Raw genomic sequence first — 24,372 nt, 5'->3', positions numbered from 1 at the left:
TCAACAATGGATGGAGGTCCTCAATGCCAAACAGGAAATCAGAGCTGGCTCACTTGACATATCACGTGCCTTCGATACGGTCTGGCACCCAGCTCTGCTCACCAAACTCTACTCCTATGGTATCCATGGAAATCTCCACTCATGGCTTGCGGACTTCCTCTCTGGTCGAAGGCAACATGTGGCCCTGAATGGATTTCTCTCATCTTCCCTCCCTGTTTTGGCTGGAGTTCCTCAAGGTAGTGTTCTGGGCCCTGTGCTATTTCTGGTCTTCATCAATGATCTCTCCGACTCTCTGGAAAATCCTCTCTATCTCTTTGCGGATGACTCCACTATCTGCCGCTCCATTCCTCATCCCTCAGATCGGCAGTCTGCAGCCTCCTCACTCTCTGCAGACCTGGAAAAAATCACAGACTGATCAAACAAGTGGAACATGTCTTTAAATCCTGACAAAGCGCACACTCTTACAATGTCTCTCCGAAAGGACCGACTGGAAAACCCTCCCATCTACTTTCTCAACAATCCTCTCCAGGAAGTTCTGTCGCTCAAGCTTTTGGGTCTCTCTATCTGCCATGATCTTTCTCCCGCCTCTGGAACAAACTCCCCCACTCCCTTCAATCCCACTCCTCCCTCCAGGTCTTTAAAACAGCTGTTCACCACCATCTCTTATCTTCCCCCATCCAAAACCTTGATCTTTTCTACCCTCGCTAATTCACCCCAGATACACTTTTTTTTTCTTTTTTTTGAAATTCCAACTTCTTTCCTGAAAGTCCTCGCAGTCTTCATATGTTTTGTACCTCTCCCACCTCCCCCAAAGCCCTCCCCCTCCCACATTTCTCCCGTTGTCCCTGCTCTCAAATGTTGTGTTTGTGTCCTTCCCCCTCTCTCCCCATCTTGTCTGCCGCTCCCCTTATTTTTTGTGTTTTGTGTGTCGGTTTGACTTTTTGTGTGATTAATGTTCGCTCTTTCACGAGCCTCGATCTTGCATACAAAAAAAAAAAAAAAAAAAATTCCCTTCCCTGACAAGACTTTGGAAGAAAACGGACATGAAGCCAGTTCAGGGCACCGCCGCATGGACCGCAGCCAGCTACACCTCCGCTAGGCCTCGAGTAGCACACGCTATCATCACGCTACAGGGAACAAGTGATGGGTTGGTGCGGTAGGCGTGAACCTACAGGCCTGTGATTCAGTGGAGGGCACTGATTGAGTGGCGTGCCGAGGCTGACGTCACCGTGGCAAGGTTATAAAAAGGGCGCGCCGAACTCTATGCGCAGTCCTAGCCCAAGTTCGCTGGCTTGCTTCTGGGAGTTCTCTTGAATTGAGTGGAGTTCGCTTGCTTCTTGCACATTCCTTTGTCTCTCTGGCACGTCCAACTCTTGAGTTAGCTGACTGGGAATTGGCAGACCGATCGTGTGTGGAGATCGACCTCGTGTGGAGCCGCTAGCCTGTGTTGGACGCGTGGTGCTTGGAGCGAGGCCTTGTGGTGCTTGGAGCGAGGCCTGGTGGTGCTCGGAGGCGGACGGAGAGGGCCGCGTGGGACGTCGACGGACACAAGACGACAAGACAGATAAGACCATTCCACATTTCCCCGAGCATAACGGACGTTTCTATTTTCGTAATTCATTCCCTCGTCTGTATCTGAAGTCTGGTGTGTGGGATCCCAAATTAGGAATTAGATTTATCGTCGCGTTTACCTGTCCCTACCTTTTATTTGAATAAACCCTTGCATTATATTTCATTCCTTGTTAAACTTGTGTCCGTTTGAGTTCATTCGCCCTCCCCAGGTACGCGCATCCGCCGCTTCTTCCTCTTCACTTCTTCTCCTGCCCGCGCTTGATAGTCAAATCCGTGTTCGGTCGTCGCCTCCAATTAAATCCGTTTGGTCCATCCGCGAGCCCTGGTATTAACCGAAGGGTCCGCGCGACAATATATATTGTTGCGGTTTTCGAACCCTCACTTGTAAATAATTACTTGTAAATATCCCATTATTAAAAGGTTTAAGGTGGCACCCCTAGTTAGGCCACAAGCAACACGTAGGCCACCATAGAACTCAGTTATCTCATTAGTATTTGTTTAGATAAGGCCGTGTTTCCAATAGTTGAATCTGCGTTGCGTCAATCAAATAAGAAGTAGGCCCATTTCAATTCGGTTCATGTTACAACCTCCCTCTCCAAGCGACGCCATTACGCGCCCCTACAGTCGGTGCCTCATGGCTTTCCCAATTTGCTACGCACCTTTGTTAGCTGCTCGCAGCCTCGCTGGGCTTCCTTCGAAACGCCGCCATAAGACATGCGGTTAGGCCCGAGAAAGGGGGCGGAACGGCAAGAAGAAGGTGTGGCATGTCAACCAGCCGTCAAAGGCGTGGCCGGTAAGCCCTCACCAGCCAACCAGGGCTGAGGTAACATCGCTGGCAGGCGTGGCTTTGTGGAGCGCGGAGTGATGGCGTGGCATGTTATATAAGCGCGAACGCAAAGCCCTTTCACGGACTTGTCGGGAGAAAGCGCGGTGCACAAGAGTTTGGTTGGAGACGTGCTTTTGAGAGAGTTTGATCACAGGACTGGCACGATTCGTGCATTGTAATGGGACTCGGATGGGAGAGCGCATTTCAAAGAACTTGGAGGACTTGTCGGAGGCGCGCTTGTTTCAAAGGACTTGGTCGGGAGAGTGCATTGCAAAGGTCTTGTCGGGAGAACGCGCGGCGCACAAGAGTTTGGTCGGAGGCGCGCTTGTTGGACTGATACGGAGCGCACATTTGCGAGAGGACTCACTCGCTGGCGCTGATTAAGAGAACTTGGGGAGAGGGGTCGTGTGCAAATATTACGTACAAAGGACACCAGCTTCCCCCCCCCCCCCCCCCCCCCCCCCCCCCCCCCCCCCCCCCCCCCCCCCCCCCCCCCCCCGCTATATATAAGGTCCGGTCACGTTCCAAGATACACGGAGCTGCCTGCCGGGTTTCGCCGCTGGACTGGAGCCTCACCTGGAGCCTGGACCCCATCACCGGACCCTCTACCTGACCACCTACCAGCTACAATCCCCGTGTGAGTGTGTATGTTTGTCTGGGGTATTAGAATAAGACTGTTTTAAGACTGCCCTGTGTGCTGCTTCTTCCTCTTCTTGTCTTGTACATTCTTTTGTTTCCTCTTTCTTTCTGTATATTTGTGAATAAATTACCTTGTTCTTTCTTGGTTTCCCCTAATCCGATCGCATCCGTCTTTTCTTCCATTGGGTAAACGTGGCACGATTAGGAACCGCTATAATCAGGTTTAGTCATTTGTTAATAGCTCGGATCGCGGATTGCTATCCGCTCGGCATTTTCCATCACATCCATGGTTCGAGCGGGAGTTATTCCCTCGTTTCCGGCTGGCATTAGTACTTAGGTAGCAGCGAACCCCTAGGCCTAGCAAACCCTACCTAACGCCGCGCCGGGAAGGACACATTATAACTTCCAGGACTCGGGACGGCCAGCTAAAAGACAAGGGGATTAACCCCCCCCTTGATAAGGGGGGAGCCGACCCCCGAGATCCGTAACAATATATATATATATATATATATATATATATATATATATATATATATATATATATATATATATGTTGTCGCGCAACTCCGGTTAACACCAGAGTCGCGAATGGCCTAAAGCCCTAAACGGTCTTATTCGGAGGCAACTACCCAAACACGGATTCGGCTATGGCCGCTAAGGAGGAAGAAGGAAAATGGAGGGCTGCGGAAGCGCTTAACTTCTGCACGCCGGTGCAGCTTCGATCCTGCAAGAGGAAATTAACTCATGTGGGCACAGGTTTAACAGGGGATGCAAAATAATACAAGGGTTTATTCAAATAAAAGCAAGGACAGGAAAATACGCGCCGATAATAAAATAAGGTAGCTAAATTGGGATCCCACACACACCGGACTCAGAAACGAACAAAGGAGGATGAATTAAGGAAAAGAACACGTTATGTTGAATCGTGAAATGTTGTGCGAGCTTATCTGTCCGTCGTCTTGTCTTTGGCCGCCATCCAACATGGCTCCGTTCGGCCCCGATGTACCCATGAGGCCTCGCTCCAAGTTCCACAAGCGCCGCGAAGGCCCGAGCCAGCGCCCACTCCGTTCGCACACGACGAGGTCCCTCGCTCCAAACTCCAAAGCACAGAGCACCGCTAGAGACTGCCAGAGCACGAGCGTAGATGTCCAAAACCAAGAGAGCAACTCAACGACTCGTCAACTCAGGCCGTGAACTGCGAACCAACTGCCGCACAACTGCTCTGAACCAACAACTCTTTCAGACTCCAGATCGCACAGGGACTGCCAGGGCCAGGAAACAGCGCGCAACGCACTCACTCGGACCAAAGTCCTGCCGCATCTCAAACCCAACTGCTCAAACAAACTCTCTCAAAAATCCAACTGCCCGAAATGGCGTTCGGCGCTCGTTAATATCTGCTTCTTCGTGACGTCAGCCTTGGCGCGCTGCCAACCAATCAGTCTCCTCCACCGACTCGCCTAGGTGCACGCCCACTGCGTCACTCCCACTCCTGCTCCTGGTGTCATAGCGCATGCTATTCGAGGTGGACAGGCCTCTCGGAGGTGTACATGGCGGCAGCGGCGGTGTCCTGGCCTGGTTTCTTCCTTAGTCATGTCAGGGGGGAGGGCGTTATTTAGTGTTGCGCTAAGGATCCGTCGGAATGTCTATGTTGGTCTGCAGTGCCAAAAGGGACAAAGGTTTGGCTAACCAGGTGAGGACACACAGGGTCGCTGCTCCTTAATCCCTACACTACTTATCACTCGAACCTCCTGGTAGATTCACAAGTATACATCTTAACCCGACAAACGCCTACACATGAAGAACTTATTACAGGTAGTTTTCCTTACCGCGACACCTCGAAGCATGTTACCTACTCAGCTCTATCTGCTCTACATATCACTACCCACCAGACATAACACAGCCCCCCCCCCCCCCCCCTGGAATCGTAGCTCCTGCAAGGTTCACTGCAGGCACTACCATGCCAGTCTTAACACTTACTGTCACACACTTAATTAACCTATTAAATAAATCAGGAGGGCTGTGGGAAGTGAGTCGGACTACTTACCTACACTTCCTTAACAAGCTAAACCCCTTAACAATCATGCAATCATGTATTTACATTTTCTTCTTTGTTCCTGTGGAGGGAGGAAACAAACAACACACCAAAACTAACTTAACCACAAAACTTACCAACTTACAAAATCCCAAAACACTAAACATTTTTACATACCCCGGTCTACAGACCGTGTCCCCCGGTGGATGCCACAAGACAACCTTACCAGCGGGGCCATCCCCAATGCACCCCTAAATTTCCACGGGCCCTGTCCAGATGTTGCAGGTGAGTGACATGGCCCGGTGGATTTCGCCCACATTCATGCAACACAAACCCCTTATCCACTCATACACATTCCATAAGTAAAGGCATTTCAAAAGTCAACAAGCACTTATTTCTATACACCCCCCTGCAGGACCATGGCATTGATATCATATACATGTGTGCATTCCTCAACTAGGCAGCGGGGAGGTACCGCACAACAAGATGGTGGGGGCGCTTCAGGCTGTGGTGCCCGCAGTCCCAAAAACAAGTCAACCGACTTACAAGTTCATTGCCCCCCCCCCCCTTTACCTCTTGGCCCCGTGACAGCCCAACAGCCCCTTTCCGCCGTTACCTCGCCGGTGAGGGTCTCCACACACACCAGGCTCCATTGGCTCCTGCTTCCGCGCAGCTCCACGGGTCACCGGGGGTCTCCTTTACCCCAGGGCGCCCAACCAGACCCTCCACCGACGAGCTCCAATTTCCAGATACCACTGGCTGCCAGGGGTAATTACCGCAGAGGGGGGCCGCAGGCATCGCTCCTCAGAGCTTGATCCGTACCTGCGGACACACACACCTTCCCCACCCACAAGACCCCAAAACACACTTCCTCCCCCACTGCCATTCAATTCTCACACAACTCAGCACAATTCCAAAGATGGTGTAAAAGATGTTACAAGGCTTGCCATGGTCTGTTGCATGTGAAATCCCCCAGTTCACATTTAACCATTACACATTTTCAAAAGCACAATAATCACCACTCATTGTCTCCAATAATCATCACTCATCCAATTCCTCCAACCTCACTACCACATAAAAACACATAACCACAACACCAACACAAACGCCACCCACAAGACTCTGTGGCACACAATCCATCCCCCTCACCGGCCATGTCATCACTCTCACCCGCTTCCCAACTCCAAACTACATGTCCCCAAATTTTCCATAAGCAAGTCCTGGAGCCCGGGACAGTACACATCCAACACTCACCTCAAGTGCAGGTAATTACCGGTTGGTCAGGTCCAAAGTGCAATCCACCCACAAAATCCCAAAATTTCACATTGGGCCTACCAAATTTCTCTTTTGTCCCCACTACACTGGCAGGTATGTGGATCCGCATCCAATGGTGAACTGTTCTATACAACTACCTGTGGCTACGGCAGCTCTGCACCTCTACCGTGCAAGGGTCATCGGGACAAGGTGAGCAGTCAAAACGCCAACATGGCCCATGAGTGTCCATAAGGGTGCGACCCACCATCCATCCTTCAGCCCCCCTGCGAGGAACACGGCTGCACCAGCCCCAGCTGGCCAATGTAGTGAGCACCTGCTGCCAAAAACACACTACCGCACACACTACCGCATGCACAACCTCGGCCCTGGGGGGCATGGTCGCAGTGCGTGGCATCCCTACAGCCACATCCCCTGCACCTCCACATCACCCCCCAGTCCGACTACAGAACTGCACCCCCCCCCCCCCCAGTGCTCACCAACACTTGACCACACCAAGGTCCAGTCGACAGCCATGCTCCACCAGGAGACCCACCCAGAAGACATGGTCCACACACCTCGGACACGCACAGCACCACATTGACCCCAAGGCTACACAACTACATCCCCATGACTCCGTGTCCCAAATATCAGCACAGTCGCCCCCGCAACCAGTTGAAGGCTGTGTCCTGCTAACCTATCAGTTTTTTGTTCCAGCCTCCAACACTCTGGTCTAGCACACCTGGATCAATAATGGCGTCACTGTACAGTGTCCACCATTTCTCTTCACAAAATTCACCCTTAAATTTGCATATAACCCCGAGATTACCCATGCCAAACATTTTTCACATTTCACTAATCTCAACCAAAGAAAGATGCTTTGCCATACACATGCCAGCCGAGCATGGCCCATATGCTCGGCCCGTTACACATCTCCCGATTCAACACTCCCATGGCTCTCTTCCCAAACCGAGAGTCCATAAATCATAACGGAACATCTGTGGAAGGTCACTCTCACACCATCACGTTCCACAGATGCCCCAATGGTTGTCCGGCAGGCTATCTCCATCCCTGTCCGTTCGGTTTGACCCGCGTCCATAGACCAACACAGCATGTCAGGTCTCCACATGCTGGTTGCCCCAAAGTCTCAGGGAAAGGGTGTCAGGCCGCATGCCCGGGCGGTCACCACATCAGGTCCAAGTTGGCCGTCCGCGGTGCCACCACCAAAGCGCGACCCACAACACCTCCCCCTAGTGGTCCTCAATATTTGCCATCCCAGGCTTGAGAAACCACCTTGGACTCCCTGGAGGTCTTAACCCCCACCAGGGTCCGGTGACCCTGCCGGCCCGAGCCACATGCCCGGACGGCGCCCCGACGGACAAGGGACGCCACACTCCACCAGACCCCCCATGGGGCCCAGGTCATACCTCGACACCCAAGGCTGGACCCCACATCCAAATCTCACCAGCACAGCCTCCCAGCTGGCTAACATCCCCAAATTTTGAAAGGGGCAACTTTTGCCCGAGGCCATCCCCCATGACCTCGCCTGGTCCAAATCCCGCAGCCCGGGGACCAACTCCAACCAAGGCTGCTCCAAATCAATTTCCCATTTTAATTTTCTTTTAGATTTCCTTTTAAAAATTTTGATTTGCCATCCCAAACCGCAGCTGCAGGTAACAACCTCTACCACCGGTTGTTCTGCCCCTCCCTGCAGCTGGTCCAAATTCCCTACGGGGACCAAATCTCCAGAGGCTCTATCTCCCGATCCTCCAAGATCCAAATCCAGCCCGGAGCCAACACACTCCCCCAAATGGTTGGTCAATTTCGGAGCCTCTGTTACCCAATCGGTATGCACGGTGAGGGTCCCCTTGGTCACCTCAACCACCTCCTCGGACCAACTCACCTCATCACCCAGGCTCCTTTGGGCCTGGGCAACCCCTACCGCCATGGGACTGCCCAGGTCCCCAGCCGCTGGATCAAATCATCCTCATCATCATCCTCAATACCACAAATCATTTCTGGCCCCGACAGGCTTTCATCAATAAATACCCGGTCCGGCTCCACCACACGGACCTCCAATAATGTTACCCCCTGTTGCACTGCACCACCGCCCTGGTGCTGCAAGGATTCCAATTCATCCCCCGATTGGGGTGTTGTGACATCCACACGGTCCCGATAAACGTCCAGGCCACAATGTGGGAAACATTCCCTGTTACAATTTGCACATTCCATGCTCACCTGTGCGCATTTCCCATCTACCTGTAGACATTCCCCTTTCACCTCTTCGCATGCCGTTCCCGGTGCAATTTCCTGTTCCTGGGCAACATGCACAGCTGCATGGGCCGCACTCTCTCCCATTCCCAATTGGCACTCCACGCTCCCCTGTAGGCATTCCCCATTAGCCTCTTCATTTGCCATTCCCGGTGCAATTCCCAATTTGCCTTCCCCACGTTCCCAATGAATTTCTGCCACCTTTGGCTTCTCCTGTGTCCCAAATGAATCATTCTTTTGTTCTTTCTTTCTCTCATTCGTTTGCTCACATGGGGTTTCCGTTTCTTTAATCTGGGCCTTCTTTTGTTCACTACCTCCTCTCATTATCACCCTCATTTCTTCAAAATAGACATTCATTTTGCTATAATGGGCATCCATTGCCTCCATCATTTTTTCATAAAAAGCCTGTAAATCCATCGGGGCCGTCTTGATAGTAGCGGAGGAAGTTCCAACGCTACCCTCTACCCCCTCTACTTCCGACTCACCCCCAAGACTTCCCGCATCTTCCATTCTCCTTTCCATACTGCTCACCTCCTCCTCCGTAAAGAAGGGTCGCTTTCCCGCGCGGCTTTTCATCTCAAAATTTAATTTAATTTAATGACGCGCAGTCAGCGTCTCGTAGCCCAACCGACTATCCAAATTTTTTTTTTTGCCTCTGACTACAAAATTTTGCGTCCAAATTCTCCACACTCTGACACCATTTTTTTTTTTTTTTTAGGGTTCAATCCCACTACTGTCTACCATTTGTCGCGCAACTCCAGTTAACACCAGAGTCGCGGATGGCCTAAACGGTCTTATTCGGAGGCAACTACCCAAACACGGATTCGGCTATGGCCGCGCAGGAGGAAGAAGGAAAATGGAGGGCTGCGGAAGCGCTTAATTTCTGCGCGCCGGCGCAGCTTCGATCCTGCAAGAGGAAATGAACTCAAGCGGGCACAGGTTTAACAGGGGATGCAAAATAATACAAGGGTTTATTCAAATAAAAGCAAGGACAGGAAAATACACACCGATAATAAAATAAGGTAGCTAAATTGGGATCCCACACACACTGGACTCAGAAACGAACAAAGGAGGATGAATTAAGGAAAAGAACACGTTATGTTGAATCGTGAAATGTCGTGTGAGCTTATCTGTCCGTCGTCTTGTCTTTGGCCGCCATCCAACACGGCTCCGTTCGGCCCCGATGTACCCACAAGGCCTCGCTCCAAGCTCCACAAGCACCGCGAAGGCCCGAGCCAGCGCCCACTCAGTTCGCACACGACGAGGTCCCTCGCTCCAAACTCCAAAGCACCGAGCACCGCTAGAGACTTCCAGAGCACGAGCGTAGATGTCCAAAACCAAGAGAGCAACTCAACGACTCGTCAACTCAGGCCGTGAACTGCGAACCAACTGCCGTGCAACTGCCCTGAACCAACAACTCTTTCAGACTCCAGATCGCACCGGGACTGCCAGGGTCAGGAATCTGCGTGCAACTCACAAACTCGGACCAAAGTCCTGCCGCGTCTCAAATCCAACTGCTCAAACAAACTCTCTCAAAAATCCAACTGCCCGAAATGGCGTTCGGCGCTCGTTAATATCTGCTTCTTCATGACATCAGCCTTGGCGCGCTGCCAACCAATGAGTCTCCTCCACCGACTCGCCTAGGTGCACGCCCACTGCGTCACTCCCACTCCCGTTCCCTGCTCCTGGTGTCATAGCGCGTGCTATTCGAGGTGGACAGGCCTCTCGGAGGTGTACATGGCGGCGGCCATGCGGCGTTGTCCTGGCCTGGTTTCTTCCTAAGTCATGTCAGGGGGGAGGGCATTATTTAATGTTGCACTAAGGATCCTTCGGAATGTCTATGTTGGTCTGCAGTGCCAAAAGGGACAAAGGTTTGGCTAACCAGGTGAGGACACACAGGGGCGCTACTCCTTGATCCCTACACTACTTATCACTCGAACCTCCTGGTAGATTCACAAGTATACATCTTAACCAGACAAACGCCTACACATGAAGAACTTATTACAGGTAGTTTTCCTTACCGCGACACCTCGAAGCGTGTTACCTACTCAGCTCTATCTGCTCTACATATCACTACCTACCAGACATAACAATATATATGCACAACACACTGTATAGTGTATATGAAAGAATCAGCAAATAAATTGGTAGTAATTGGTAGTAATCCCAATACCACCTGGCAGATACAAAGCTCATAACACTTGGTGTGGGACTCTGGCGGCTCGGGAGGAAGCACTTCGCAACCGCCGCACGAGAGACGCTGAGCGCTGGTCTGAACATACCAAGAGACTCTTGCCCCTTGTTGTCGGCGACTGGGTTCGCATCCAGAATCAGACCGGGCCACACCCCCTCAAATGGGACAAAACCGGCATCATCATCGAGGTTCGCCAGTTTGACCAATATGTGGTAAGAGTTGACGGTTCAGGAAGGGTTACTCTGCGCAATAGGAAATTCCTGCGAAAGTACATTGCTGTGCTAACACCCCTACGAAGATTGACGATAGATGGTGATATTGGAGTGCAGAGACCAATGGTTCGGCAGAACATCCCACACCCATGCATTGTGCACACCACAACCCCGGCCAGTCACAAGGAGGCTTGTAGCCCATCCATTACTAGTCCAATGCCACCGAAACATCCCACCATTAACTCTGACACCACTCCACCGCAGCCACCTGCTACGTTTCCTGTTGAATCACCTAGGGTCAACCGCAGCCCTCCTGGCCGCCATCAGCTCTTTGATGATGCTACATCCCCATCTATGGCTAAGTCATCGCAGGTAACTCGGCATATGAGTGCAGCGCCTCCAATGTCACCTCCTCCAGTCATTGTATCCCAAACCCAATACGGTTACCACACGCTCTGCGCTTGACAAACCAGCTGCTGCACCCAGACGGTCCAGCCGAAGCACGAGCAAGCCTGCCTGGCACTCTGACTATGATATGTGATTCTGGCATTGACCATTACTGATAGTTAGGCAGCTTAGCAATTTTTGGGGGAACGACTTTACAAAAGTACCATTTTTATTTTAGTGGTTCATTGGACCATATGCAATAGAATTAGGACCGGAGGCAAGACATATACAGTGTTTGACTTTTGCGCAAATAAAACTCGCACAGCATAATATCGAGCAATACATTTATGCAAATAAATCATCAGCTATTGGAGTTAGACTAAAATCGTAAATACATAAATTGCTGGACAAATTACCTTGAACAACATGTTGTCTGATCTGAAGCTATATTGTCATGACATCCTTGTAGTTGCGTACATGTTAGATATATGAGAGGTGCGCGAGTCACAAGTATAACACATTTGTATAAACACTCGGTATTATATTACTAATTATTATTACATGGAAGCGTAAGATTTATTATGCAGGCATGCACAAGTTTTACAAATAACACTGCATGTAATGAAATAAAAGTTAGCCTCCTTGTTGAAAATATATACATAATTGGTTTTTGTCCTTGGTTTTTAGCCGCGTCGCAGACGCTGCTCATAGAGTGCCCTCTGCTGTTGTTGTTGTTGTTGTTCTTCTTCTTCTTGTTCTTCTTGTTCTTGCAGAGAAGACAAAACCTCAAAGCTCCACCCATTCTGGGAACCATAGCTCCACCCATTCTGGGAGAGCCTTCATATAAACAAATATCCACCATTTTATTAACTCGCATAGCTTTGAGGCCTGTTTTGTAGGCCCGTGGTGTCTTCCTCTCTCACACAGTTTTATTTCAAATCAAATTCGATATATCATTTCATTTTTCACAGTCGCTAACATAGTTTTAGACTCGGTTGAAAAAAAACTGGAAGAAAATCCGATGAAAGTTGCCCTTTATAGAACGAAATGAATTCTCAAAGGCCTGTAACTTCAAGTCCATTGAGATTTATTTTTTTTTAATCGCGGCATGGTCAGTCATACACCGCCCGAAATAACAGACGGGAAAATGCCGAGATATATTAAAAATTCGTCCATTTGATGACAATCGTCACGATGAAATATTTAATTTATACGTCGTCACAATAATGTGGAGAGAGGAGCATAGCTTCGTTCACGTGTTGCCACACACGGAAAATTGCCGAGATATATATTTTTTAAATCGCGGCATGGTCAGTCATACACCGCCTGAAATAACAGACGGGAAAATGCCGAGATATATTAAAAATTCGTCGCCACACATGGGAAATTGCCGAGATATATTTTCACTTTGCACAAAAATAACATCAAGTAATCGAATCAATAGGAATGTCCTGTGCCTATAACATCGACGTTATAGGCACAGCTGCATCTAGGCATTGTGTAACATCGACGCGGCTTTTGTTTTAATTAAAACTTTTTGTACTTGTTGTCCAATAAAAAGGTGAACAACACTGTATATTTCTTGCCTCCGGTCCTAAATCTATTGTATATGGTCTAATGGACCACCAAAATAAAAATGGCGCTTTTGTCAAGCCGTTCCCCATTTTCGATAAATATGCTGCTAAGCTGCCTGACTATGACATTGTGTTTGGTTTCTGGTTCACCAGTTTTTCAATTGGCTCCCAAGTTAGTTACATATATTCTTCATATTCTGTCTTTGTCATGCCAAAAGACACACACACTTCTTATACACTTATATTTCCCATGCCAAAGACTTGGGGGAGACAGAGGATTCTTAATCATTACTGATCATTATGTTCATTCTTATGTCTTTCAGACCGTGTTCATTGTTGAAGTTGCAATAAACCGCCAACTGGATTAACAAAGAGAACTGGTCTTATTTAGTATCTTACCTTAATCCTGCCAATGGCGACCTTTTCCGCCGAAGGACAAGACATGTGCAGCCGCTCTCGTAGCATGTTGCTGCCAAAGCCAAAGTACATGAACGTGTCTTGAACTGCCATCTCACGCTCAGCGCAATCCTTCGCTAATCACGAGTTATCAATACGATGACGTCATCTCCGACTTCCGAGCACGTTGTTGAGTTGGGCAGGGTTGTTGTTGTTTTACGGTTTTGCGGCCTCCCGTCTGAGGTGGCGACAGAGAGCCGGATTAAACCAGACGGTAAGAAACGTTGTTGAGCTGAAAGGAGAAGCGTAAGGTTATCAATTCTGATCGTAAAGTTATCAATATCAATTCTGTAAATTTATCAAAAATCAATGTTAAAATAAAAATGACAATGCAAGACAACCCAGATCCGACATGATGTTTTTATATTCAGTCAGGCAAATGGGGACAACCCAGGGTTCTCAGGGCTACTGGTACTAAATAACACGGTAGCCTCCGTAGGGAAGATAGGGGGAGGGAGAACGATTGGGGCAAGGGGTGGTATTGCACCACCAACCACAACCACTCATCTTATTTTATATCGTCGATCAGCATATTGTTACGGATCTCAGAGACGGCACTCCCCTTAGCAAGGGGGGTTAATCCCCCTGGCCTGTTAAGCTGGCCGTCTCTCGTCCTGGTACTTGTAACGCTCTTTTGCGGGGTGAAATTGGTCAGGGTTATTGGTCAAGGTGTTCTCCCGAATACCTTTACCAATCCCTCCGCAAAACAGGGAGACAAGTACCGCTCGAACCACGGACAAGATGGTATTTGCCGAGCGGTTTAGCAATCCGCGATTCGAGCCGTTAGCAATTGACTAACCCGATTCCGAGCGTTGGCCAAATCGTGCCACAGGTACTCAATTGGAGACAGGACGAAAGCGATCGGGGGAAAGAAGAAACCAAAGGTAAGAAATAACAGACATTTATTAATTATTTACAAAACCAAAGAACCAAAGAAGAAACGAAAGTATTATACAGAAGAAGAAGAAGAAGACAGGCAGCCTTAAATTATTCCCCAGGACAGACAAACAGACTTACACGAAAGGGGAATAGCAGGCAGGAATGACTGGAAGAAGGGATGAGAAGGCCCAGGCAGACGGTAGGCGTCGAGGTCCGGCTCCAGGAGTCGACTCGCATCATGGCGGGAAAACCCTGGCAGGCAGCGAGCGCGTATCGTTCACCGCGAGCGGACGTTGCATATAGCGATGAGATTGGTATGCTCCGTCTTCTCACGCGTCTCTCTCTCCAACTCTCTTGAACCCTCTCACTCAACTGGTACCTTCTCACCTGACTCGTACCTTCTCACGCGTCTCTCTCTGCCTTCTCCGTAAAAAGGCTTCGCGCGCGTCCTTATATTACGCGTGTTGCAATCAATGCGCGCTTCACAGAGCCATGCCCGCGATGGTTTTTTGTCAGCCCTAGTTGGCTGGTGGGGGCTCGCTGGCCCCGCCTCGGGTGGTGCGTCGGCGAGCCACGCCCGTGATCTGGCGGCTCCGCCCCCTTCTTCCTCGGCTTGACCGCATGGCTAATGGCGGTTTGGGGCAATCAAACGAACCAAGACAATGGGCAGCAAACGCTGCCCGACTGTTACTTTGCGGAGACGTGGGTGAGGCGATTGGGGAAATTGAAAGGGACCTATCTTATTTGATTAATGCAACGCAGATTCAACTACTGGGAACAGATCCTTAACTGAAACACATAATAATGAAATAACTACGGAGAGGTCCTATGGTTCGCTACGTGTTGTACATGGACGAACTTGGGTGCGATCTTTAACAAACCAATTGATGGGGATATTTACAGGGGAACATTTATAAGGGAAACATTTACTAAAATTTACTAGTGAAGGTTCTAAAAACCATAACACAGCACCCGTTTTTCCTCTAGGGTCGTCCCGACCCGAACTAACTTTACTTAATGTGACACTCAGGTGTAGTAGCCCTCTACTATTAACCATACCCTTGAGTGCGACAGTTTTAAAACAACTACGTATGTCCTGCCTGCTACGTTGCATCCTACCTAACAAACTCACGCCCACAGAATAACCGAATCACGGAATGGTTTTCAAACTATACATTTACGGTGGGGAGCATTATTTACAAAACACTAATTTGTATTGACATTGCAAACCCAGGACCTGTCATTTTGGGAGACAAAAAGATGTTTGTTTTGAAAAGAGGAAGAGCATGCACTGCACTGCACCGATACATCATACTCAAATGCCCGGGGATGCACAATTGATATTGCAGTGCACCCCCGAGCACAAGAGCATCACAAAGCACCAATCAGCACCAAAGCACCATCCAGTGCTCATTTCACACATAAAAACAACACAAACTGTTGACCGGTTCTTGTCAGCTCCTGCTCTGCTGGCCGATGTTTCTTCCTGATGTTGTTCCTTCTTGTTCTTTGCTTGCTGCCTATTTGAAAATAATAAAAAGGCACACAACGCGTCCATTTTTATTTAGGGCCAACAGGGGCCAACTATGGGTGGTCCACCTGTATGGCAAAAGGCGCCACCTCACCATGGTCCACAAGCAAGCTTTTTCTGGCCATCATGGCTGGTCCCAGCAGAGGGGCCAGGCCCCAACACATGGGGTCCATCAGTGTGTGGTGCTTGGCCACAGAAGCGTGTGGTCCATATGGTGGTGCTAGGCCGCAAGTCGTGCGGTCCATAAGGTGGTGTATCGATCCAGGCAGGCTGTGCAGCGGCGGCTCGGGCACACAAGTGTGGCTACCTGCGCACTCCCCCCCGGGCCCAAAAGAACAAGCCGTGAGTGGGGAAGGAAAGAACAAAGCAAGCATCGGAGCAAGGTCACAAGGGTACACATCAAAAACAAGGCAATGCAAGGCGAGGTGCGCATGGGAGCGAGCAGAGAAAGCTCGTCCCTATCGTACGTCACCCCCCCTGTCACCTAATCTACCCTTGCCCCTTACCCCATATTTACACAACTCTACACATTTACAAATTCGTCGCTACTGTCTCGTCTTCCCCATATCTCCCCTCTATACCAAATTCGTCAACAATCCCAATTTCTCATCAATCCCTCTATTCCGAATTTACCATCAATCCCTCATAAGGAGGAAGAGATGGAACAATGAGCACAATGTCACCCCCACGTCATGATGCGTCTCACCATTCCAAACATTTGCACAAACCGGTGGTGTGGAGTCTTGTCACCTTGGTGAGTGGATGTAGATGGTGCGAAGAGAATTCAATCCTAACTATACTTCTAAAATGACTTTAACACACTTTACACTACCCGGGGTCTTTCCCTGCAAAACCATTGGCCATTTTTACTCTATGTGGTTCTAAGAACTGAACTCCCATTGACCAAACTGTGGTGCTCATCAATTTGGGGTCTCACTCCCCCGATTCAACTCCCTGTGCCTTTGCACAATTTCCGGGCTGGGTCGTGTGGCTCACCAGCAGGTCTACTCACCTGCACACCTCCCCACTGCAGTTGCCTCCAAGCTTACCTGCTCCTTACCCTAACCTATCTACCTGGAGAAGGCCCTCTGGCGCTCTCCCCACTCGGTGCCCTCTCTGGCACTGGGCTACCCGGGTCCGTCCTCCGGATCCTCGGGCCCCAATGAACAACTCTACTGGCTCCCAGAGCCCATCTGCGGCCTCACCTGGCCAACATCCTAACAGTGGCAGAGTGCCCATTTAACCACACACACACTAACAGGCCACACGCCCAGCCATTTCCACTTCACGAATGCACCCATCCAAACACCATTCTTCCACACGCACCACAGATGCCAATATCCAACCACAATTTATCTACTCCCTCTACCTACTTTTAAACTACCCTGCCCGGGTATTCGTGATAGGGGTCCATCCTCCCCATACACTCCCTTCGCACCAACCACTCCACTCCACATATTCCACACTACTCACTCCACACCATCCATTCCATACTCCATTCCATTTATTCCATACTCCCATTCTCCATACACCTGTGCTTCACCTGCACTTGCTCACTCACCTGGTGGCTCTTGCACCCGTCTTTCCTCCCAGGCTCATTCATTCAATACAACTCACAATCACCCCTTTCACAATACGCTGCTCAATCACCTCCTTCACACACACTGCATCGTCTGATCTAACTACCCCCTTCTGAAACTCGCGCCTCCCAGTCGCCCCTTACACTATTGCGCTCCCACGTCGTTATCATCCATCTAATCTACCTACGTCCCCTACTACCTGTACAATGTCACCACTTAAATCTACAGTTACCTATTGTCATCTTTCTCTATTCTATCCATTATCCAAACCCTCCCTGGCTTGGTTTGCACCGCCATAACCCCATAACTAATGCTCATGTGCCCGGTGGATGTGAGGGATGGTGGATTTACCATCCCTCTACATCGGGCATCCCTCACTATCAATTTTGCCCATCCAATTTTTGCCAATCAAATTTGCCAATCATTACTGCCAATCATTTTTACCCATCAAATTTGCCAATCCAATTCGCCAATCCTATTCACTATTCCCAATTTCGAATCCCTAGTAATTCCAAGCCAATTCCCTATCAATTTCAAACAATAACACTATCATCCTCACAGTCCGCTATATCTGAGCCTCCTCGGTACGTCCATGCATTATCGAAGCTCGGCTTCGCAAAGCCGGCAATGAATTCGGGTGGTTTGGTCTCCTGCGGTTGGGTCCGTCCGGCACTCGATTCAGGGGAGGAGGTTTGGTTGGGCCAAGGTTTAAAGCACCATCCCGGCGCGGGGCCTTTCGCTCCCATGCGCGGTGGGCCAACCTTGCCCGGCCGGAACGCCGCAACCACAAGGGGGCGCCGTTCCGATCCCTCCTACCTTCCCTCGAACCGGGCCGGTCGCCTTGCCCGGCAAGGCGCGGATGCGACCGTGCAGGGCGGGGCCCGGCGCGGACCGTGCAGGGCGGGGCCCGGCGCGGATCGTGCACGACGCTCCGAACAGGAGCGACGCAGCACCGATCCCCGCCGGCTCCCGCAGTACCCCAAGCCCGGCACGGACCGGGAGCTCGCGTCGGCTAAACGTCGGTCTAACCGCTGCTCCATTTAACGTCGATGCCTTACTCGCATGCTCACACGCATACGCGACCCCTTTCACACTCACCAAACCCGGCGCTCCAACGTCACTCGTAACTCCCACACACTTTGTTATTGCACTTTCTCTTACACACCACCCAGGTACACTCATTCCGCTCACAGACTTTGTTACACACCTGACCACCGCACACCTTGGCACACACTCGTCGTTCGCACACTTCATCAACACACCTCCTCGCGCCCACTCCTCGGTCACATCCTCTGTGACAACCATGGGTGTGCACTCTTTTGCACACCCAATCACGCGCTTCACCACCAACTCAGGTGTACATTCCCGCACACGCTCAACCATTCCAGGTGTGCATTCTTCCTTACTCGCCACAACCAGCTCGCCCTCCATGTAACTCTCACCACCACACTCTGTCGTGCATTCACTCTCACTATCGACAGCACACTCACTCCTCGGCGCACACATTTTCCTCACACACACCTCCGTTCCACACCTTTCTCGTGCACCTTCTTGCGCAGCCTCTCCCGGTACATACTCCGTACCACTCATGGGGGTGCATTCTTGCACACACCCAATCACCACCGCACACCCTGGCTCACCAATACCTCTCACACTCCCCATGGTCGGACATCCTTGCACACACCCTCTTTCCACGCACTCTGCACCAGTCGCACACCTCACCAGCAGCCTCTCACGAACGCCCGGGTCTAGACCAACACCCAAGCTCGCTGAATCTCCCCTCACACCATATACATTTCCGAGCATATCGCCACTCACCTCGGCGCCTCTTCTCCTTCGCTCCTCCTCCGCCACCTGCAAACTCTTTATTTGGTCAGTAAGCACATCATCACGCTGTGAGCACAAACCTTGCACCAATTCCATCACCTCCTCCTTTATCTCTTTCTTAGTCTCCCTCCGTCTCTTTTTAATTTCACTTACCCCCTCTTCCACTTCCTCTAGCTTCTGCTTCACCTCCTTTATTTCCCGGTGCGCCCCTTCAATTTCTTCCTCTAAGGCCACCTTGGTCGTTTCTATGTGTGTCCTGACTTCCCATTCTTTTGTCTCCGTTGCCTCTACCACCTCCTCTAACCTCTTCGTCAGTCCCTCATGTACCGTCTAACATTCCTTCTTCGTCGCTATTAATTCCTCTTTATTTCTTTCTGCGTCGCTTTCAACCCCCCTATTACCGCCGTGTTCTTTTCCACCTGCTCCCCTAACTCCTTTTGTCCCACTGTCAGCTGCTCTACTCCCCGCGTCAGGTCTTCTATGCCCCCCTGTAACCTAGCCGTACTGTTCCTCACCTCTTTCTCCATGCGCTCCTCACCCCGCTTTACCTCGTCGCGCACCCCCCGCGACCTCTTCGCTCACTCCGTGCCTTATATCCTCCCCCATCTCTCCTATTTCCTTGGTGGATGCCGCCCTCATCCGCTCCAGCGCCCCCTTGTGGGTGTCCAATTTGATTTCTAGCCCGATTTTACCTTCTCTATCTGCTCCCCCATTTGTTTGATTTCCCGGGCAGATTGCTCCCCCATCTCCCTCAATTTGCCTCCCATCTTGTCTTCTAGCCCCGCTAACCCATTCTTCACCCCTTCCATCTGGTTGTCTGACCCCTCAAATTTGTTGTCCAACCCCTCAAATTTATTGTCTAACCCCTCAAATCTATTGTCTAACCCCTTAAATTTGTTGTCTAACCCCTCTATTTTGCTTCCTAGGCCCCCAATTTGATTGCCCAATTGCTCACCCTGAGCCCTCATCTCTTCCTTTTGGGTGTCTAATTTACTTTCCAATCGCTCACCCATCTTGACCATAAGGGCCTCCATTTGTACCATGAAGAGGTTCAAATCCACCGGTGCTGCGGGCGCGGCTGCCGCGACCATGTGCGCGGCGCCATCTTGTGCCCCTCTAACCTCGTGCGAGGCGCCGCCATCTTGTGCGCCTGCAACCCCCTCTACCGCATCCTCATTGCTCTCCTCCTCCCTCTCTCTCAATTCCTCCCTGGGTCCTGGGTTGCCTCTAACCCCTCTTCTACCTCCCCTACCGGCATCCGATCGCCTTGATCATCCATGGCACGATTTAAATTTGGTGGTGTTAATAAAAATTTCGGCCGTTCCAAATTTTGACCAAATTTTTTTGATGGATTAAAATTTGGTTCGGGCTTCAAATCCCACTCCCCGACACCAATTGTTACGGATCTCAGAGAGGGCACTCCCCTTAGCAAGGGGGGGTTAATCCCCTTGGCCTGTTAAGCTGGCCGTCTCTCGTCCTGGTACTTGTAACGCTCTTTTGCGGGGTGAAATTGGTCAGGGTTATTGGTCAAGGTGTTCTCCCGAATACCTTTACCAATCCCTCCGCAAAACAGGGAGACAAGTACCGCTCGAACCACGGACAAGATGGTATTTGCCGAGCGGTTTAGCAATCCGCGATTCGAGCCGTCAGCAATTGACTAACCCGATTCCGAGCATTGGCCAAATCGTGCCACAGGTACTCAATTGGAGACAGGATGAAAGCGATCGGGGGAAAGAAGAAACCAAAGGTAAGAAATAACAGACATTTATTAATTATTTACAAAACCAAAGAACCAAAGAAGAAACGAAAGTAATATACAGAAGAGGAAGAAGAAGAAGACACAGGGCAGCCTTAAGCAGTCTTATATTATTCCCCAGGACAACAAACAGGACAGACAAACAGACTTACACGAAAGGGGAATAGCAGGCAGGAATGACTGGAAGAAGGGATGAGGAGGCCCAGGCAGACGGTAGGCGTCGAGGTCCGGCTCCAGGAGTCGACTCGCGTCGTGGCGGGAAAACTCTGGCAGGCAGCGAGCGCGTATCATTCACCGCGAGTGGACGTTGCATATAGCGATGGGATTGGTATGCTCCGTCTTCTCACGCGTCTCTCTCTCCAGCTCTCTTGAACCCTCTCACTCAACTGGTACCTTCTCACCCGACTCGTACCTTCTCACGCGTCTCTCTCTGCCTTCTCCGTAAAAAGGCTTCGCGCTCGTCCTTATATTACGTGTGTTGCAATCGATGCGCGCTTCATGGAGCCACGCCCGCGATGGTCTTTCGTCAGCCCTGGTTGGCTGGTGGGGGCTGACTGGCCCCACCTCGGGTGGTGCGTCGGCGAGCCACGCCCGTGATCTGGCGGCTCCGCCCCCTTCTTCCTCGGCTTGACCGCATGGCTAATGGCGGCTTGGGGCAATCAAACGAACCAAGACAAGGGGCAGCGAACGCTGCCCGACCGTTACTTTGCGGAGACGTGGGTGAGGCAATTGGGGAAATTGAAAGGGGCCTATCTTATTTGATTAATGCAACGCAGATTCAACTACTGGGAACAGATCCTTAACTGAAACACATAATAATGAAATAACTACGGAGAGGTCCTATGGTTCGCTACGTGTTGTACATGGACTAACTAGGGTGCGATCTTCAACAAACCAATTGATGGGGATATTTACAGGGGAACATTTATAAGGGAAACATTTACTAAAATTTACTAGTGAAGGTTCTAAAAACCGTAACAATATCATATATATCGTCAACAAGGGGGCGTGGCCCCTCCCCCCGGGCCCTCTCCCTTCCACACATCTCCCTGCTCTCGGATGTCGTGTTTGTCTGGTCTGGTCGATTGGTCGATTTGTTTGTCTGGTCGATTTTGTTGTCTGGTCGATTTGTTTGTGAAGTAAATGTTAGCTCTTTCACGAGCCTCGATTCAGTATACAAAAAAAAAAAAAAAAAAAAAAGGCGCTAAAAATCCTGATGACGACATTTCGTGTCAATGGTTGGCATCCTGGGTGTTAACTTCTTGATGGGCTTATGATCAGTGTGTGACCGGATGCCAATCTTACACTTGACTTCGACGTTCATTATTAGACAATAAAGGTCACGTGGGGTCAAATATGCCAAAACCACGATTTTTTTCATGCTTCTGCAGACAAAGTCGCTGGAGACATTATGTTTTCAGGACATTATGTTTTGGATTAGCCGTCCGTCCGGGCTAAACCTCATTTTTCTCAGCAACCATATATCCGATTGAGACGAAACTTTCAGGGTAGGAGTGACACCTATGCAGAATGTTTTTATGATAATTGTGACGTCATAGGTCACGTGGTATGGCAGCCATCTTGGATTGAAAGCAAATCATTAAAAAATTATTTCTCGGAAACTGCTGAATGGAAAATTTTTAAACTTGGCACATTGTCAAGTACTGTACTCCCAATGGGGAACAAAAGCATGATAATGATGACATCATAGGTGAAGTGGTATACCTGCCAAAAATGTTTTAATCCAATTCCTTATCCTAAAAATCTGAAATTGCATGCACATGATCTATGACCCATTTGTATTGAAATATTTAATTTATGACGTCATAGGTCACATGGTTTGGCAGCCATATTGGATTGAAGGTAAATATTAAATAATTATATCTCTGAAACCGCTCACCCTATCGATGCGAAATTTTACAAATATGATCTAACAACACTATTGCATATGATTTGAAAATAATGTCATAGGTCACGTGGTTTGGCAGCCATCTTGGATAGAAAAAGGAATTTTAGCCGATCAACACGAAACTTCATAAACGTGATCCACTACTCATACATATGCAGAGTGATGGCATCTACCCTTTGTGCGACTATGGGGAGGCATATTGGCGACACAGTCGCATTGTTCTAGTTTTCCCCTAACTTCGTAATGGAGAACAGTTGATGGCAAAAACTTTCTAACATGATACAGCAGTTGGTTATATTTATTAGGAACATCTTGAGGCTATTATGCATAGATACATCAAGGGTAAATTCAAAATGGAGATTATGTGCGGAGGCTTCAGTAAATGACTTTCTCTATGACTTTGAACTGAAATTGAGCATTGATGCTGAATATGAAAGAAATGCATCCAATCATTTTGGAGTGGAGGCTCCGCATGGACAGAGGGAATGAAACTGCATGAAGGGAATGAAACAGCAATGGGGGATTCAGTCAACTAAAATGAAATGAATGAATTAAGGCAATTTTTCCCGCTAGAGCAGGGGTTAGCCTTGTGGGCCCCATAACCTCATGGTTCCCTTTTTGAGGCAATGTTTTTATGGCCGGATGCCCATCCTGGTGCCAACGCTTCATCGCCCCTTACGTTTCGCAGGGATACGGTGTACCTATTCTAAATCGGGGTACACACCGGGATCATTCATCCCAGCAAGCTGGGACTCAATTTGCTGACCTCGGAAGGATGACAGGCTGAGTCAACCCCCCTGGTGTTAATTCAATGATCGACCGGGATTCGAACCCAGGATCCTAAGATCCCAAGCCTGCACCCTAACCGCTAAACCAAAACCAGGCTGGGGGGATTCAGTTAACAATTGTTTTCAATTTGGAAAGTTAAGTTTTTCAGTTAACATTGTTTAACAAATGGGAGATGTGTTTCTGGGTAAACACGAGCATGACAAGGTCGGCACTTAGCAAGCACGAGCTTGTGTGTGTGTGGGTGTGTGGTTCCGTGTGTTTGTGTGTGTGTTTGGTTGTGCGTGTATATGTGGATATGTGTGTGTGTGCTTGTGTGATTGTGTGTGTATGCGTTTGTGTGTGTGTGTGTGTGTGTGTGTGTGTGTGTGTGTGTGTATGTACGTGTGTATATGTTGATGTCAGACATGTTTGTGTATATGTACGACTGTACGTGTGTATTTGTGTGTGTGTTTGTGCGTGTATATGTACGTGTGTATGTGTATGTTATGTGTGTGTGTTTGTGTGGTTGTGTGATGCATCTCTGCCACCAACACCAGAGCTAGGACACAGACTGTACGTGTGTATTTGTATGTGTGTTTCTGTGTGTGTTTGTGCGTGTATATGTACGTGTGTATGTGTATGTTATGTGTGTGTTTGTTTGGTTGTGTGTGTGTACATGTATATATGTATGTTATGTGTGTGTGTGTT

The 24,372-nt window shown here is 49.6% G+C and overlaps 1 protein-coding gene across 4 annotated transcripts in view; it reads right to left on the bottom strand.

The window, feature by feature from the left end:
• The window catches only part of GGCT (gamma-glutamylcyclotransferase), a 110,586-nt gene that overhangs the window by 43,458 nt on the left and 42,756 nt on the right, over positions 1-24,372 (bottom strand). For 2 of the 4 annotated variants that reach the window (XM_078784156.1, XM_068102188.2), the window contains exon 2: positions 13,358-13,646. In XM_078784156.1, coding sequence (XP_078640282.1) covers positions 13,358-13,468 — 111 coding nt within the window. In that variant the 5' untranslated portion in view covers positions 13,469-13,646. The remainder of the gene's footprint in view (positions 1-13,357; positions 13,647-24,372) is intronic. The other 2 variants (XM_078784157.1, XM_068102189.2) reach the window with 1 other exon arrangement.

The sequence above is a fragment of the Myxine glutinosa genome, chromosome 9, assembly GCF_964187855.1.
Source record: "Myxine glutinosa chromosome 9, kmMyxGlut1.1, whole genome shotgun sequence".
NCBI lineage: Eukaryota > Metazoa > Chordata > Myxini > Myxiniformes > Myxinidae > Myxine > Myxine glutinosa.
The sequence above is the reverse complement of the archived record's forward strand: the minus strand, read 5'-3'. Positions and strand labels throughout refer to the sequence as shown.